Raw genomic sequence first — 16,711 nt, 5'->3', positions numbered from 1 at the left:
GTGCGCCCTGGCTGGCGCGGCGGCGCGGGGCGCGAGCGCGATGCCGGGGGAGGCGGTGACGCTGCAGCTGGGGCACTACGCGGGCTGCGTGGGCGCCCACTGGTGGGGGCTGCAGGTGCGGGACCGGGACCGGGGCCGGGGCCGGGGCGGGACCGGGGCGCAGGGCGCGGGTCTGACCCGCTCCCCCCGCAGGCCGCCGCGCTGCGCAGCCCCGCCGAGGCCGCCGAGCTCCGCGCCGCCGCGCTGCTCCGTACCGGGCGGGCGGCGGGCGGCCGGGAGACGCACACGCCGCGCCTGGTGGCGCTGGAGCTGAAAGGTACCGCCGGGCGGGCGGGGGGCGGGCGGGCGCGGGGCGGCCCCGCCGTGACCGGCCTCTCTTGCAGGCGGCGTGGGCGCGCTGAGGCCCGGCGGGCAGCCCGGCGGCGCGGGCCTGGAGGCGCCGGTGGCCTGGTGAGTGCGGGGCGGGGCGGGGGCGGCGGCGGCGGCGCGGGGCCGCCGGCAGCTGCCGCCGGTTTGTGTTGCAGGGACGGGGAGGTGGCCACCTACCTGGAGTGCGCCTCGGCCGGGGGCTCCGCGCCGCGGGACGCCGGGCGCCGGACGGTGAGGGCGGGCGAAGCAGGGGGGGGGGGGGGGGGGGGGGGGGGGGCGGCCGCCGCCAGCCCGCGGGCGGAGCGCGGCCCCACGGCACGAAGCGGTGCCCGGACCCCGCCGGGGGCATCGCGGGCTCCTGGCGGGTTTACTTCACTCGTGGGATTTGCTTTAACTTCCTGCCTGGTAACGCGCGCGGGTGAGGCAGAAGCATCGGCTGACGCCCGTACCGGGCTTTTTCCTTAGGAAGACGCTTCCCCTGACAGAAAGGGACGTTCCGGCACCGCAGTTCAAGGTGCGTGTGCGTTTTCTGTGTGGTACTTGGCTGTGTTTTGCCCGGTTTGCGCCACCCTGATGGCTTTGGTTTACTCGCTGGGATCCAAGAGTTCTAGAGAGGTAGAACGAGCCCTGTGACAGCAGGCTGATACTGGACAACTTGTCAGTGAACGAGCACGAGGGAGAAGGAAAACTATGGGATGAGATTTCTTTGCTTACGGAAGGATGGGTCAAAGAGCAGCAAATAGGTTAAGAAACTGGACAAGATAAAAAGCTGGTTTTGTTTTCTTTATTCAAGGGGATGTTCAGAGTTGAAAAGACCTTTGCTCTTCACACCTGTCTCGTTCCAGGCGCGTCTCCTGCCCCTTCGCGACTCGCCGTTTCCCAGGAAGTTTACTCGGGCAGCAGCGTGCAGGTCTGGTCCGATTACCTCAATGTGCACTTGCATCCCAAGAGCATCTACATCATCCATCAGTACATGCACGATGGGTATGTCCTAGAGGTTTGGTTCAGAATCTGTTGTCCAGAACGGATCTTAGTTTTGCCTTCAAGGAAAAATTAAGAGGGGATAGAATAAGCTTTTTTTTTCCCCCCCCTTTTTTTTTTTCTTAGGGAGTGTGGTTGTCTAGAAGCCTTTGGACAAGGTGAAAGGCTCCTGCAGGATCCTGGCTGCATAGAGGAGTTGGAAGATCGGTTGCACTTCTATGTTGAAGAGTGTGATTATCTGCAGGTTTGACAGCTTAGTCCAAACTCCCCTTTTCTTTCAAGAAACTTTCTGTTCAAGATTAAGTAGAATCTCAGATGCTGCCATCATTTTACGCAGGGATTTCAAGTCCTCTGTGACCTACACAATGGATTCTCTGGAGTTGGTGCCAAGGTGACAGAACTGCTCTACGATGAGTATTCAGGAAAAGGAATCCTGACCTGGGGCTTGACTCCGGTCGTGAGTAACGTGGGAGTAAGTGAACAATGGGAAAACACAAGAACAGATGATGCGTTCATGCCCAGTCTGGATTAGACCCTTTCTTGTTTGCATCTTTAAGGTTCTAATGGTTGGATTTCCCCCCCCCAGGATTCTCAGAAGAATTTTTACAGACTGCTGAACACAGCCCTAGGAATTGTCCATCTCTCCAGTCACAGCTCGCTCTTCTGCCCACTGTCGCTCAGTGGGAGTCTAGGAATCAAGCCACAACCTCCCGTTACGTTTCCATTTATAAACTATGATGTACGTACTGTGTAGTGGCTTACCTAGAAACACCTGCCTTGGTCAGCTTTCAGCTTTTTCAGATTTACCACTCTCTATAAGTGTTTTCTGCAGCTATGTATTTTTAGCAATGTTTTTTCATGATGGTGTTCTGCTAAGCAGAAAAGATTTTTTTCCTGCTTTTTCACTGTTAGCAGAGACTTAACTGCCAACTTTTCATTCCCATAGTTTTTTCGTACTCTTAAAAACATTAACACATTTCCCTTTTTGCAGTCTTTCAGTTAGTGTACTGCCTTCAGTTTGGCACTGAAGAAGAAGCTTGACTGCATTATTCTTCACGTGCGGAGTATGTAACTCCAGCCTTGTCTGAGCACCAAGAAGCTGCTGACAAGAAAACTGGCAACAGATCATTTGTTAGCAGACAGCTGACATGCTTATCCAAAACCTGAAATAGCTATTAAACACAACCTATATAAAAGCACAATTTACAGTATGCTTAAGTTAAATATACAAAAATCGGTTAAGGATTAAGATAAGGTTAAGGTGAATTTAACTTGTCCTGTAACTCTTCCATTTGTCTCCCTCCATAGGCATCGCTTAACTACCACAGTAGCGCAATTTTGGCAGCAGCACTCGATACCCTTACTGCTCCTTACCGGCTCTGTTCCTCTCAGGGCTCTATGATGGACCTTGCTGAAACACTTAACTTCTCCGGGAGAAAGGTAAGAGCAGAGAACAGCAACCTCTGATCCTCTCAGCTCTACCTGAACTACTGCTGTAGGCAGGAGCTGCTGTTCCACTTCACGTCCAAACACACACACAGGACGTGGGGAGTGTGTTCTAGATCGTGATTTGTCACCCCCTCCTCCGGCTCACAGGTTGTGGCTGCATGGGCTTCTGTTCCCTTTCCTGCCCTACGTGGCTACTCGCTCCCCGATACTTTATGCACCTACCAGCAGGACGTGCCCTGGAAGCTTCTGTCTTCATGTAGGGAGCAAAAGGTCAGCTGCTGTTTTGCTCAGTCTGTTGTGCTACGAGGAATTTGCAAAGAAAGTCACATCAGGTAATCAGCAGTTGAGCTGCACCTTCCCCTTCAGAACTCTGGCACTCTCAACAGCAAAGACTTCTTACAAAAGCCGTTCACAATCCTCCTATTAGGAGTGTCAGTCCAGCGATCTAGCCAGTTACACGCTACTAACTCTATAGCAAAACAGCTAAAAAGCAGCTGAGTCACTGACACTCTCAGTCAAGTCCCCTGGAAAACCATGGATTGGTTTTCTTTGCAGCAGCTGTCCAGGAAAGCAGCCCGCTTCTCTGCTCCATGCTTGTGAGAGCACTGAGGAGGTTCTGCAGCGTTACTTACACACTCTGTTTCCTGGGGCACTCAGGTTGGTAACACTCTGGTTTTTGTTGGTTGGTTTTGGTTTTTTTTAGAACGGGGAACACTAACTGGAAACTGAAGGTAGAGTGAATTCTGGATAACTTTATTCACCTTCTTCCTTACAGCACATCCCACGTGCTTGAGCAGCCATGTAATACCCTACCTCCGTACCCCCAGTTTTTTTCTCCTCTTCTGACCAGACAAGGCTTCCTCCTGGACAAACCTCCCAGTTACTCCTCAGCAGGTACCAAATGCCCCTTAAGCTTACTGTGCAACAGAAAGAGATCATGTGGGGGCAGTAGGGTCTAACGCAGGTAAAAGAATTATTAAAAAAAAAAAAAACAACCCAAACCAACACTTTTGAGTGTTTGTAGGGCAAAAATTATGCATGTTAAGCAACTCTCATGCTACACTGAGTTCAAGGAAAGCAACTGCTTGTAAAGTAGAATGGGGTAGGGAAACAAATTCTGATAGGTATATTTAAACAAAGATGTTTTTCCCTGCAGCTGTTGAAAGCATCCCTGTACTAGCAGCCCTGCAGTCCTCGCCGGTTCTGCACACGCTCCTCTACAGCTTATACAAGGATCTACAGAAGCTGAACACGCGGCGATGGGCCAGCTTTTTCTCTGCCGGAGTTGAACAGGATGACTTCCAGGAGGCCCTACAGGAGCTAAGAACTCTGTCACAGTGCTATGAAATGGGGTTTGGAGCAGATGGATCTGAAGATGAAGCAGATTCAGACTAACTCATCTTTATTACTAGAGACAGTGGAAGTAAGAATATCTTTAAGATCACTTTCAAAATAAAGGGAATGGCTTTAAAGATGGCCCAACTGCTACTTTTCATTTCAGCAAAATCCTGTTGCAAAGGCTGGCTGAAGTTGTCCAGCTACTTGCAGTTGCGTTGTAAAGGAGGAAAGCTGCTTTTTTGGGGCCGTGTGTGTGTGTGTGTTTGCAGTTTTAAAACAAGGTGAATTTGCTCTGCCTGTTAGAATAAGACCACACAATAAATACAGAATTCAGATTGTAACTTTCCCACGTACAGTCAACACAAGGGGAAAACTTACAAAAAAATCATGTGTTTGTTCCACATGAAAACAGACATCTTATGGTACAGTATTTACATGTTCTTTTCAAAGGCTGGTGGCCCAACCTTCACCATGGACTGAGATCGGTGTCCACCGGCATCACTTCTGTCATTTCATTGTTGAAGCTCCCCACGCAGGTTCCAGAGGATGTTGCCACCCTAACAGTTTTCTTCATTCCTTTAGTTTGATACGGATTGAGAAGTGCAGCTTGTCAGAAGTGTAGCAGGAAAGTGAAAAAAAAAAAAAAAGGTGCTGTCTTAAGTACCTGTGCAAATATTTTTCCTTTATCCACAGCACCTGTCTAGCAGCAAACTGGCAAACAACTCTCCTTCTGATTCAGTCAGTAGCTTATCGAGCCAGAAAAACCTTAATCATCAGGTTCTTCCTCAGAAAGCAGAAGATCTTTATCTGATAACTGGTCTGTGTTACTGGTACTAGTTGCATCCTCCTCATCTTCAGAGCTCCCATCACAGGATGTATGAAACAGCTTCATCAGTTCTCTGAACCTGTGGGATACCTGAAGAACAAGGGACATCCAAGATGACTAGTCACGTAAAAGTGTATGAAATGGAAGTTTCCTATTACAAAGTTCAGGGTGTTTGTTTATCTACGTTAAAACATGATTTTTTTTTTTTTTTAATGCAAGCGTCAATCACAAAGGGAAAGAGAAATGGAAGAGCACTGGGTTGTTCTGTTTTCTTTGGAAGAACAGTTATATTCTACTGACTTGCAGGTAAAAACTGGCAGTTTGGGAAGATTGCTAGGCAGTGATGTGGGGAAGGCTAAGAGACAAACCCCAACAGATTCCTTGTAATTAAGCAGAAGGCTGAAGACCCAAGTAGCAGCCACTGAAACAATCCTGGTACCAAATATAAGGCTAGAATATCAATGGCACTGTTGTAAAAAGGACCACGGCAGTCAGGAGTTTTGGCTCCACCAGAACAGATGAGGGTTTGTTTTGGTTTTGGGTTTTTTTTATTTGCAATTGGGATTATTTTTCTCTGATGCAGCATCAAATTAAAGTTAAGTTTGGGAGACTAGTACGACAGCAAACCTCCACCTTTCCTTCCTTCCCCCCCCCTTTCCCCATTCACTGTAGCAGATGCAAGCTTTTCCACACCAACCCCTCACCTCACTAGCAGTCTTGTTGCCCAGTTTCTGCGAGATGGCGTGGAAGGTTTCCAGATGGGCTCCTTTCTCCTGACAGGTGGTAAGGATGACCCTGTCAGCCTCCCTGCAAAACAGTACGGTAGTTATGAAAGCAGCCAAAAACAAGTGCTGACACTTCAACCACCACGAGCCCGAGAGGCCTGTTCCTGGGTAAGGATAACAATCACGGAGCAAGTCCAGCAGGCTTGTTCCTTTACTACTACTACCACCACCGATCACAAGACACATCTCTAAGCAGAGCTGCATTTAACCTATTTTTAAGCTTTTCGAAGGAGAAAAAAAATTCTTTCCCAGCCTGAAGTACTGCAACAATCACACTGCCACAAGCAGACAGCATTTCTCATGGGACCAAGATGGCAGCTATGACGGACTGTGGTTAGATGAAATGAGGCAGGAACATTCAAAGGGAAGGGGCAGAAGACATTAGAAAATGGGAATACAAAATTAAAATAAAGGATACTCTGTAATATGAAAGCTGAAGCCAAATACTGAATGCACGAAGGATGTAAGCTGCAGTTCAGGCAGATTTACCTGGTCCAGAGGACAACCTTCTCCCCAGTCGAGCTGACTTTGCTGTTCTTAGCGCACACGGTTGCTTCTGTGACTCGGTGTTGTTGCTGCTCCTCTTCCTTTTGCCCCAGGGAGGCAGTAACCACTCTCTGTTCTAGCTGCTCAGAATGCTGATGCACCTGGAGCCAGTTGTTTGCATTTGACTTTAACCTGCTCTCAGGAAGATTTCCAGTGCAGCCCGTATCATCTGCTTCCAAAATGCGATTATCAGGGGACTGTGAGCTGCAGCTCTTACCCAATGTTGGTTTTCTACCCGGTGTTATCCAACCCTGCTTTGCCTCAGGTTTTCCTTCCAGAGGCAAAGGTGGTCCCTCGAATTCTTTCACATCTAATTTTGAAGCATGACCAAAGACAGCGAGCTTATCTGATGAATCAGAATGAAGCCCTTCAGTCTGACATAAACTCCTTCCAGAAGAGGAACTAGGTCCCGTTAAACTTTTTACTGTAGCAGAACGAGAAGACAGCAGCAGATCTCTGCTCAGCCCAAGGGAAGCATCTGCATTTCCTTGATGTTGCTGGTTTAGTCCCTTACTCTCACTTCCCACAACAGTGCAAGGGCAGTCTTTGGTTTCTTGAGGTAGTTTTAGAGTATCTTTTTGTAGATGTGTCCATCTGGGGCCAGTGATAGACGAGTCACTGTCCTTTGCAGTATTCACGACAGCACTGACACCTGCTTCGTGCACCCGATTATCAGGCAGCGCAGCTTTTTCATAAGATGCATGTCTGCCGGAGACAATCTTTCCTTCCAGGTGAGATCCTGGTAAGAAACCCAAACAAGATTAGACTAGCTGTTAGTAAGAAAAACTTCTGGAGGCTTTATTCATTTACTTTTTAAGAGGTTTGTTGTTTTTTTTTTTTTTTAAATTCTAGAGCATAATGCTGTAAATGAAGACACAGTTTGGGAGCAGCTTTGTAATTCTATCTGCAGTTTACCCATCCTGTACTTCAAAGGCGGCACTCTGCAGTCAATTTTCTTCACCATTGTGGGTTACTACAACCAGCTGCTGTGTGAAGAAGTGATGAACACATGAAAAAGCTTACGTGCATTGCCCAGAACAAAATTCTCAAGTGAGACAGACATTGCTGCTCTTGGCACCCTATTTACAAAACCACTACACACTAGACATCAGGTTGCGTTACGTTTAAACCGCTGTATTTGACCTGTGCATTGTCTCCAACAGTAGCATTAACTGAGACATGGTTACTGCAAGAAGGAAGAGATCTCTTTCAGGTTTATCCTGCAATAATCACGTTTCCGCTTGTCTGTATCAGACTGAAGGAGAAACAAGTAACATGAAGGAGATCATTTAAAGGAAGATTAGAGAGATGGTGATTTTGAATTGCTGTGCTAAAATGGAAACTGGAAAAAAACCTATCGTGGACTGGTAGTACTGGGACTCAGATTAGTATGCTAGCAAGAGAAGCTTAAATGGACCAGTCATTCTGAAAAGGGTCAGGAAAGCTTTTTTTGAAGGGAATGCTCTGGATATTATGCATGTGTAGAGCATCCAGAGTGGGTAAACACAAGGAAAAAAATGAAAAAAGATTATTAGAAGTTCTCATTATCTCAATAAATTTGCATTAGAAAGTCCTGTAGCTATTTTCATTTGTGTGAACCAGTTTGGAGATGAATGATACACCTGTCTGTACACAAGACTTTCACATACCTGAAGCCAGAGAATCCACTTTCCTAGATACATTTTTTGTTCTGCTCTGGACATCCTCTCCCTCATCTCTGTTCTCCAGGCTTTCTTCTGCGGGTTCCTTAGACATTCCAGAATCCTTCCCTTCAGGCCGAGGACTTGATTCTTGTTGAACAAGGCTTGCAGTCAGCTCTTGAGAATCTTTGTTTTTATAAAATTTGTTTTCACACACCTGCAAATCAATATACAGGCATACAGTTACAGATGGGGTATATCAATCCAAACCTAAACACCTCGGCCTTCGCTTCCAAAGTATTCCTTGACCCTAACAACGGCTTCAGTTTGGCAATAAATTTTCATTTAGAAAGCTGAATCTTTTTTATTATTATGAACAGGCACAGCTCTTTTCACATAGTGGCCACACAAGCATCTTCCACTAAAAAAGCTTATTCTTAACTCAAAAGAATATCAAAATTGACACTATTTAGCAGAGCAAGGAGGGGCAGTAGAAAGTGAGCAGGAGGTAGACAGGGGAAGGCCAAGTACTGCAGTCAGAGCTCCAAAGAGGGAGACGCTACTGGTCATCTTTTGATTTACTTTCTTCCTCAACACATTATTTTGGAGACACGAGGCCCGAGGCTGGACAGATCATCACAACAGTGGGACTCTTGGCAGGACTCTACTTTCCACTCACCACTCCAATGACTTGGCCTATCAACTAACCTTACTACTACAATGGCTGCAGGTCCTCCTTTTGCTTTTCTTTAGCTTGAGATCGCTACTCCCTTCATGGCAGGAACATGAACATTCCTTCATCCCATCTACCCACTCGACCTCCTGGAAACAGACATACTCCAGCTGACAAATGTGCACGGTACACAAAGATGACAGTCAGGGGAAGGTTAACCCCAGAGGGAGCCAGGAAGGGCTGAGTGGCACTCTGCGCACACTCAGAAGACTAAAGCGATTATGCTGCTAGCAAGCAAAGCACAATGGAAACATTTCAATCCCCTTTCTTCAAGTCTTTTTAGGCTGTTGTCATGTCTCTCTAAGACACGTTTATCCTCACGGGCATGCATTTGCTCAGAGTCCAGATATGCAGATTAGTGAGATACCCCAGGCCCACCTTGTCATTGTTCTGGCCTCCGATCTCTTTCCGCTTCTTATTTTTTGAGGCTGCTTGCATCTTGGGTGGTTCATCCTCCTCTTCTACATCTGGCAAAGACACCTCTTCAAACCCATCAAACTGCAAAAGAAGAAACACACAAAAACTGCTCTATCATGATAGCTCTTCAGCAGACCAAACTTCATTTTCCCCATGAATTTCTGAATATTGAGCTCAGTTCCAGGACATCACAAGTTCAATTATGTTAGAAGAGACATAAATACTGTACAAAAATTTGTAAAGTTTGCTTCAGTCCACCAACAGCTATCCCACCCTGCTGCTTCCCTCACTCTGGAAATACAGGCTCAAATTGAGTCCTTCAAGTTCAAACATGTCTAGTATCTCTGCTTTTATCTTTTCTGGTCTTGGGGGAAAGATTACTCCACCTCATATTCCTTCTCTTCTGTCCAGTTGATCTCCTCAAAATCTCCCATGCGGCTGGCTGAGGGCCGTAAGTGATCAAAGAAAACGGAGAACTCATCCTGCAAGTGGTCGTGTCCTTTCAACAGTTGCCACATTTGGGTCTTCAGCTGAAAGAGAGAAATCCAGAGAAAAGGAGTCTTTCATTCCACATCATCACGTTCTTCTCAGAAGGATTTCTCAAAGCAAGTGGAACATCAAGGCTTATTAGACCTTCAGCATGGAAGTTTATGCTCGCATTGGTACTACTTCAAGAATATTTTGAGATCATTCCACACCTAGCTATCAAATTGGCATAGAAATATCCCTCAAAAATTCTAGTCAGACTCTGTAGGAGGCACTAAGCTAAAATTTCACCTGCAAGGTGATAAAAGCAAGGTGGAGGTAGGAGAGAGGAGACTCATACAGGCCAGTTAATTGTAAACCCTCTTGAAGAGGCAGCTTCAATTCTCTACCACACCCCACAGAGGGAGATCGCACTTGCTAAACTCTTGTGGTCTCAAAGAGCAGCACATGGGAACAGGGAAGCAGGCTAGCTAACTGCATTCTCAGGGGTTTTGAGCAAAAGGAGATACCTGGATGCCTGATTACCTCTGCAATCTCCTGGGGGAGGCAGTCCGCACAACTCTGCAGAACTTTGATGATCTTTTGATGGTGGGCAGGATTTTCAGCAAAACAAATCTCCAGCTGCCTGAGGAACTTCCGGCTTTTTTCAAATGCTTGCTGCTCTTCAAACTGACCAAAAGAAAAAGACTCACACCTCATGTTCAAGAATGTATTTCCAAGCATCTCTAGTTGGCTTAAGCGAGTTATAAAATGCCTGTCTTGCTATTTGTTTTCCATTTGTATTGACACCCATTGCAAAACTGGGAAGAGGTGGAGGAAGAGAAACAAGACTTTGTATAATCAATACTCACATGAGCTATAAAGTTTTGCTTCAACCATATGCACATAAGAGAGGAAAATCCAGCAAGAATGTAACAGGTGAAAACCTCTATCTTACAAAGTGGAAGGCTGATTTGTGAGACAAGGGAACCATTCCACTTGCTGTATCTGCACGTTGTCTCTGCAGTCAAGTTCTGCAATTAACTGGGAAAGGCTGATTCTCCACAGTAATACTTAGTATGAGACTTAAAACAAACACTAGACTTTTCAGTTCTGATTAATAAAACATCAAGGTAAGCAAGTAATTTACCAGCTGTTTACCTTTCTTGCCCTAGGAAGAATTCCTTATTCTTTCACTCCCACAAGCATTCACATTGCTTAAAATTTGGTCTCCTTCTTTCATTCTACCTACCAGTCCACACTCCAAAGCTTGTTCTGGTAAAAGAAAGGCAGCAAAATCTGTGAGCAACTGTGGCCAGTCATGCAACAGTTTCTGTAAAGTGGAATAGAGATCCACAGCTGTTCGCTTGTCCGTGCTAATCTCAAACTCATAGATAACACGAAGAAAGTCTTCATACTTTCCAGGAACATGCTGCAATGCTTCACGCACCTGGAAAGAGCAACAGACCTTTACAGGACTACATAACATCCAGGAAGAAAACAAGTTAATTTAGCAATCTTTGATCCCTGGCTACTCAGAATTTACACAGTGCTTCCAGTTTTGTTGAGTCAACCAAGTCTCTTCCTTAAAGATAAATTTGAACTGCTCACAAGAGAGAAGGGAACCAAATCCAAGACTATGAAATTCTGAAATTAAAAGAGGCCCAGTGTTGTGGATTGACTGCAGCCAGCAGCCAAGCACCCCCACAGCCACTCACCCACTCCCTGCCTCCCCCAAGCAGGATGGGGAAGGAAGAGGAAGAGCAAAAGCAAGAAAACTCGTAGGCCGAGATAAAGACAGTTTAATAAGTAAAGGACCACCATGTGGGGTGCTATAAAGAAAGATAACTCCATCCTGACCAGATCCAGTGCATCCAGTTAGAACTGGCAGTTACGTGGCTCAGGCGTGAACTGTGTTAGAGGACTCAAAATGTTTGATGTTCCTATTTCTGGGTTACACACTGGTCTGGCTTACCCTGGATAGATAGGCTTGTGCAAATGCCAGATCTTTCTGTTCCCGCAGGGGGTCTCTCTCCAGGATGTCTTCATCATACAAGAGGAGCAGCTTAGATGTATCTTTGCTAGCACGAGCCCGTCCCCTCTTATTTCTGGTTCTGTGGGAGCTCCTGCTCTTCCCAGGGGCTTTCAAGTTTTCTCCTGTGAAGAAGCACAAAGCAAGTTGTACAGGTACTTTTCATACATTCCCTCAGCTGGCAGACAACTACTCTTCTAGATCAATATTGCAATAGAAAAGTAGGTTTTCAGAGACAGTGATGAGTTGTTTACGCTCTCCTGTAAGTGTATGAGCAATATACCTTTCATTAGTCAGGCTGGCTAACATATTTTACATTGGCTGTTTATTTTTATAGCATCTGACAGGAAAAGTCTCTGGAAACAGCAACAAACCCATCCTAGCTGTTACTCAGCTAGCAATCTACTAAGAACTAATAGACACATCTACTGCATACCAGGGGCAAAAAAATCATAGTGGGTGAACAGAGACACGATATGAGCATCAGAGCTGGCTGTAACACTTGGAAATTATTCTTTTAGCTCATTATTTACATGAATAGAGTTAACATCACAGATAAAAAACTGGTGTCACATAATAGGGAATGAAATAGTGTACTAAGAATTGCTACATCGAGATTTTTATGTCTTTAGATTAGGAATCTGTTGGTCTAATGGGCTGAGGTCCACCTCCTCAAAGTTCCCTGCTCAAATTCATCTACCACTTGCTATATTCTGTTAAGGTATTATTTTGTTTCATTCATTTTTCCCCACATGACCTTGTAACACAAAGTTCAATTTAGCAAAGATTTGACTATTTAATATTGTTCTTATATAGGTATTGGGTATTAGCTGACACAAACCACAAATCTTAGGTCTGCAAATTTTTGAAGCACACATGTTTTACAATGGACTAAAGACACTCGGTTCACGTGCACGAGGGCTTCTATGTAAGAACTGCTGTTACAGAATTGTGACTGTGTTGCAAAATTTAATTTCCATATGGAAAGCATCACTAAGTTCAGATACGCTAAGTGAAATTAAACCTAGATACAGTTTCCCCATGGTTTTGCTTTTCATGCAGAGAGCAGCTCTGTTTCCCCATGCCCTGTGTCAAAAGAAACCCACAGAACTTACCTGCTGGCATTCTGTGGGCTTCCACCTGCGGAGCCGTCTTTGTCAATGTGAAGGCAGATTTAGGTTCCTCTGATACATCTCCACATATTTCATCATCTTTCTGTAAACTCTCTATTCCTTCCCCTTCCTCCTCCTCCTCCTCCTCAGGCTCAGAGTTCTCTTCCTGGGAATTCTCTTCTTCAGAATCTCCTTCTTGGCTTAAACGTCTCTCTGTTGCAAGCCAAGTAAGTTTTTCCATTGTCTCCTTAGAAAGCAACAACAAAAAGACCTCACGTTGTTTTCTTTTAGTGTTTGTTTTAATGTCATTCAGCAACTAGCTCACTCCATCATAATTCTAACAGCCAATTTCACAGATCAACATCTGACCAACTAGAGGATTCTACTGAAGGGACAGAATTCAACAACAACCAGAACTACCTATTTTTGTATCATGCACAAAATTAAATTTCAGAATCTGCCACTTATAAAAGCCTTGATTTAGATGGGATTCCTTAATGATCATCTTAGTTCTTAAAGGCTTGCTGGAATTGTGACCTGGAAAATATTTTTCACTTGAAGTACTTCTTATTAAGAACAGCCTCAGTTGAGGAAGTCCTTACAACTCAGCAGAATTTAAATCTGCGTATTTGCAAGACATTCCTTTAGCTTGGACTTAAAATCTTCTCAGAAAAATGTGGTGTCCCAATTTCTCTGTAAAACAGAACAATACCGTGCTATTATATAGTTAACAGTCCACCTTTCCAATTGGATTCAAATTGTGATTTGCTCTGACTGCACTAGGGTGTTTCAGGACACTGATATTTGTCATTAGCAAGTTTTTTAAAGTTTTGTTTGCTTTTACCTGAAGTTCTGGCACTGAAAGAATAGATTCTTCTGAGGCTGATGACATTTCTTCATCCTCATCTTGTGTAAAATCATCAAAGTCGTCTTCTTCCTCCTCTTCTTGTCCTTCTCTCTCTCCTCCAGCTTCAGGGCCAGCTGGTGTCCCAACAGACTGGCCATCTATACTGGACGAATCCTCTGGTCTTCCTAGTGGACTACTAAATTCTGCCTCAACATCTGCTGTACACGAAAGATTCTTTGGAGACTCACTGCTTACTTGTGGTCCAGCAACAACACCTGCATCCACCTGCTGTTCACTGTGGGGAGATGACTGCAAAGCCCGTCGCTCTTCTTCTCCCTTCTCGTCACACAAAGTATGCTCCTTTTTAATTTCTTTCAGGTCATCTGAACATGAACATGCAGCCTCCATGTTCAGTTCCTGGCCAAGATCCAGCATGAATTCCTCCTTCACTTCAGCACATAAAAGATCCCTCTTCTGTACTGGATTTACTTCCTTGGTAGCATCATTTGAATCTGCAGGCTCAATTTTCACCGTTTCATCTGGATCTTCTAAGTGAGGCAAAAGGTCCACAGACAACGGCTCTGAAGCGTTCTCGTCTCCTTCTACCACTGTCCAGCTACAGCAGTCACCCTTACTTACCTTTTCCTGACTGCCATTATTAGAAGTGGCAGGATTTGTACTACACTCCTTTTTAGGGGAGACAGCAGAGCATGAAACGTACAACTCTGGGGGTTCAACCTTGGGCTCCACCGTGGGATAGGTATTTTTGTTATTTCCAGCAGGGCAGGAAGGAACCAGATTCAGCTGTTCTTCATTTTCACCGACAGATGATGCAGAAAGACCAACAGGGTTAGGAGAGACGATCAACGAAGGGATTGAAGAAGTCACCAGAGGCTGATTTAAGGGACACGGGAAAGTGGATGGATTTACCAATAAGGTTGTAACTGGAATAGCCTGCGTGCCTCTACCAACTGTGGTATTTATGGGCTGAATCATATTGCAACCATTGCCTATATTGACCACTTTCACTGTGGTAGCAGGTACAGTAAGGATGACAGGAGATGGCTGAATCAAAGGTGAAGTCTTTATCAGTGGGGCAGATTTTGTCCCTTTTTTCTTTTGGTATCCCTTACGAACACAAGGTTTGCGTATTTTTGCTCCGGCCAAAGCTGGCAACATCAGTTTTGGCTGAAAAGTTACTGGATTTGAGGACACTAGAGCTGATGGTACAGCAGCTGAGAAAGCTTGTCTGGAGTCCGAATGCGAAGTGGAGAGCACATTCTGAAATTCCAAGCCATCTCCACTTCCTACCACTGCTTGAACACTCAAAGGCTGCACTCCTGGCACCGTCTGCATAACTGTAGCTGGCTGGATTAGCCGAGGAATCTGAACCATAACTTTGCTGGGAGGAGCTTCTGACTGGGACAACTTCACAGTTTTCTGGATGTTAATAGTGTTGGAACTGGGCTGCAGACAAGGACTCGGTCGAATGAGGACAGGCTTCAGAGCTGAAGACCTCTGCCTCCTCCATGCTCTCCTAGAGAATCGATTGGCAAGGGGCTTTAAGGTCAGTACTAGTCCCTTTGGCATGAGTAGAGGGTATTTTTCATCATATTCTGTGTCTGAAGTTTCCTTTCCTGTCCCCAAAAAGACAGATTCTGCATCAGGTGAACCTGGCATCTCCCTGGCATCTTCTGCTAATTGCTTCAATTCCCCCTGAATGGAGGGCAAGCTTGCCTAAAGGGAACAAGAGTTTATTAGTACAGTCCATAGGCCATTCCCCTGTTACCACCTTGAAACAGTACCACAGAAGGTGACAGACAGCAACTTGCTTCTAAAAGTAAAGCGCTTTTTATTTACTTTACACTACTGTATATTACTTTATATTTACTGAATATTACTTTATATTCACGAGTTTTACTCCAAAGCCTTCAAAAGAATCTGAGAGCCTGAAAGAAACAACAGAACTGAATTGCTTTATAAAGGTTCCTTTAATAAATAGAAGATTTTGTGGGAAGGAAGCTTCACTGTAACAATGAAATACAATGGGCAATTAAGAGAACTGGATTTTATGGCATCTGAGACTAACTCTTTCCTCAGACACAGTCCTCCTTGACTGACTCACAGGCATGGTCGCTATGCCTCCAACTTAGTTTTCCTTATGCAAAGAATCTCAGAGAAAGAATCCTTACAAAGCGTGAGACATTTGGGTATAACAAAAATAACAGCCACACTGCAGGTGAAGATAACCTTAAAAAACCCCACCCCAAACCCCCAGATTTCTTCTTTCCTCTTAGAAGGTGAGGTTTTAAGGGGGAAGAACACGCCCTCTCTCATGGCTGTAACACAGGGGGAAAGACGGCAACACCGCTAAGCATAAGGCAAGGGTAAGACTATGTTGATTAACAAATAAACAAAGCCAAATAACAAAATCAACACATGAAACCAGAGCCATTAGAAATACACCCACGTAGCAAAACAAGGATGTGACAACAAACACTATATGTCCATGATAACTTCAATCATGTACTGCAGCTGGGCAGACAAGCACCAAGAGTAGTGTATAATACTTCAGGTTGCTAAGTACTACTGTTCTTGCTACGTTTACTAGCTAGACTCCGGATAACACAGGCTCCCATGCAATACAATCAGACTGCCTTTTGACTTCAGAGCTGTAGGCTAACCAAACAACTCACTCTGGACCAAGGCTGTAAAGAAAAAGAAAGAAAAAACCACCCAAACAAAAACCCCAAAAGAAATCAACCAAACAACAACAACAAACAACCCTATGCTGGATGAAGAATAGCAGAAACTACCTTTAGCCAAAATGGCAGGCGATGTTCTTCTCTCTCCACAGGTGGCTTCCACTCGTTAGGCTGGATTTCCTCACAGCACTTGAACAGAATGGGCAACTGTTTTGTCTTTTTGTAGTACTATGTGGAGAGGAGAGAATGCAAGACAAGATGACTGTGGTCAGAACACCTATCCAATAACTGCTGGGACACAGGATAAGGATTGTGCTCTGTAAAAGTTTGTGTGAATTAAGCGATTCTCATCACTACTACTTTAATAAGGTACTACCCACAGAAACATTAAAAAAAGAGTAATAAAGGCTGAACAAGAGCTCATTGCCATCTTGGTTTCTCTTGAAAGCAAGCATGAAGTTCTAAC

At 45.2% G+C, this 16,711-nt stretch overlaps 2 protein-coding genes across 7 annotated transcripts in view; one reads left to right on the top strand and one right to left on the bottom strand.

Moving 5' to 3' along the window:
• Nucleotides 1-40: 40 nt before the first annotated feature.
• MSTO1 (misato mitochondrial distribution and morphology regulator 1) lies at nt 41-4,275 on the top strand. Of its 2 annotated transcripts, none has more exons than XM_076359760.1 (14): nt 41-115; nt 193-316; nt 384-450; nt 525-600; nt 835-883; nt 1,215-1,353; nt 1,477-1,594; nt 1,688-1,822; nt 1,937-2,089; nt 2,659-2,790; nt 2,947-3,131; nt 3,358-3,456; nt 3,575-3,693; nt 3,956-4,275. In XM_076359760.1, exons 1-14 carry the CDS (start codon nt 41-43, stop codon nt 4,192-4,194), a joined length of 1,710 nt encoding a protein of 569 aa, XP_076215875.1. In that variant the 3' UTR covers nt 4,195-4,275. The 2 variants fall into 2 exon arrangements, with proteins under 2 accessions (XP_076215875.1, XP_076215874.1); XM_076359759.1 differs by having other exon boundaries at nt 3,355-3,456.
• LOC143171024 (GON-4-like protein) overlaps nt 4,185-16,711 on the bottom strand; it is a 29,717-nt gene continuing 17,190 nt past the window's right edge. For 2 of the 5 annotated variants that reach the window (XM_076359754.1, XM_076359755.1), the window contains 13 exons: nt 16,357-16,473; nt 13,538-15,277; nt 12,697-12,940; nt 11,525-11,706; nt 10,802-10,999; nt 10,096-10,239; nt 9,471-9,614; nt 9,046-9,165; nt 8,643-8,756; nt 7,944-8,151; nt 6,238-7,033; nt 5,668-5,770; nt 4,185-5,053 (listed from right to left, as the gene is read on the bottom strand). In XM_076359754.1, coding sequence (XP_076215869.1) covers nt 4,904-5,053; nt 5,668-5,770; nt 6,238-7,033; nt 7,944-8,151; nt 8,643-8,756; nt 9,046-9,165; nt 9,471-9,614; nt 10,096-10,239; nt 10,802-10,999; nt 11,525-11,706; nt 12,697-12,940; nt 13,538-15,277; nt 16,357-16,473 — 4,260 coding nt within the window. In that variant the 3' untranslated portion in view covers nt 4,185-4,903. The other 3 variants (XM_076359756.1, XM_076359757.1, XM_076359758.1) reach the window with 3 other exon arrangements.

The sequence above is a fragment of the Aptenodytes patagonicus genome, chromosome 26 (genome assembly GCF_965638725.1).
Source record: "Aptenodytes patagonicus chromosome 26, bAptPat1.pri.cur, whole genome shotgun sequence".
Lineage (NCBI taxonomy): Eukaryota > Metazoa > Chordata > Aves > Sphenisciformes > Spheniscidae > Aptenodytes > Aptenodytes patagonicus.
The sequence above is the reverse complement of the archived record's forward strand: the minus strand, read 5'-3'. Positions and strand labels throughout refer to the sequence as shown.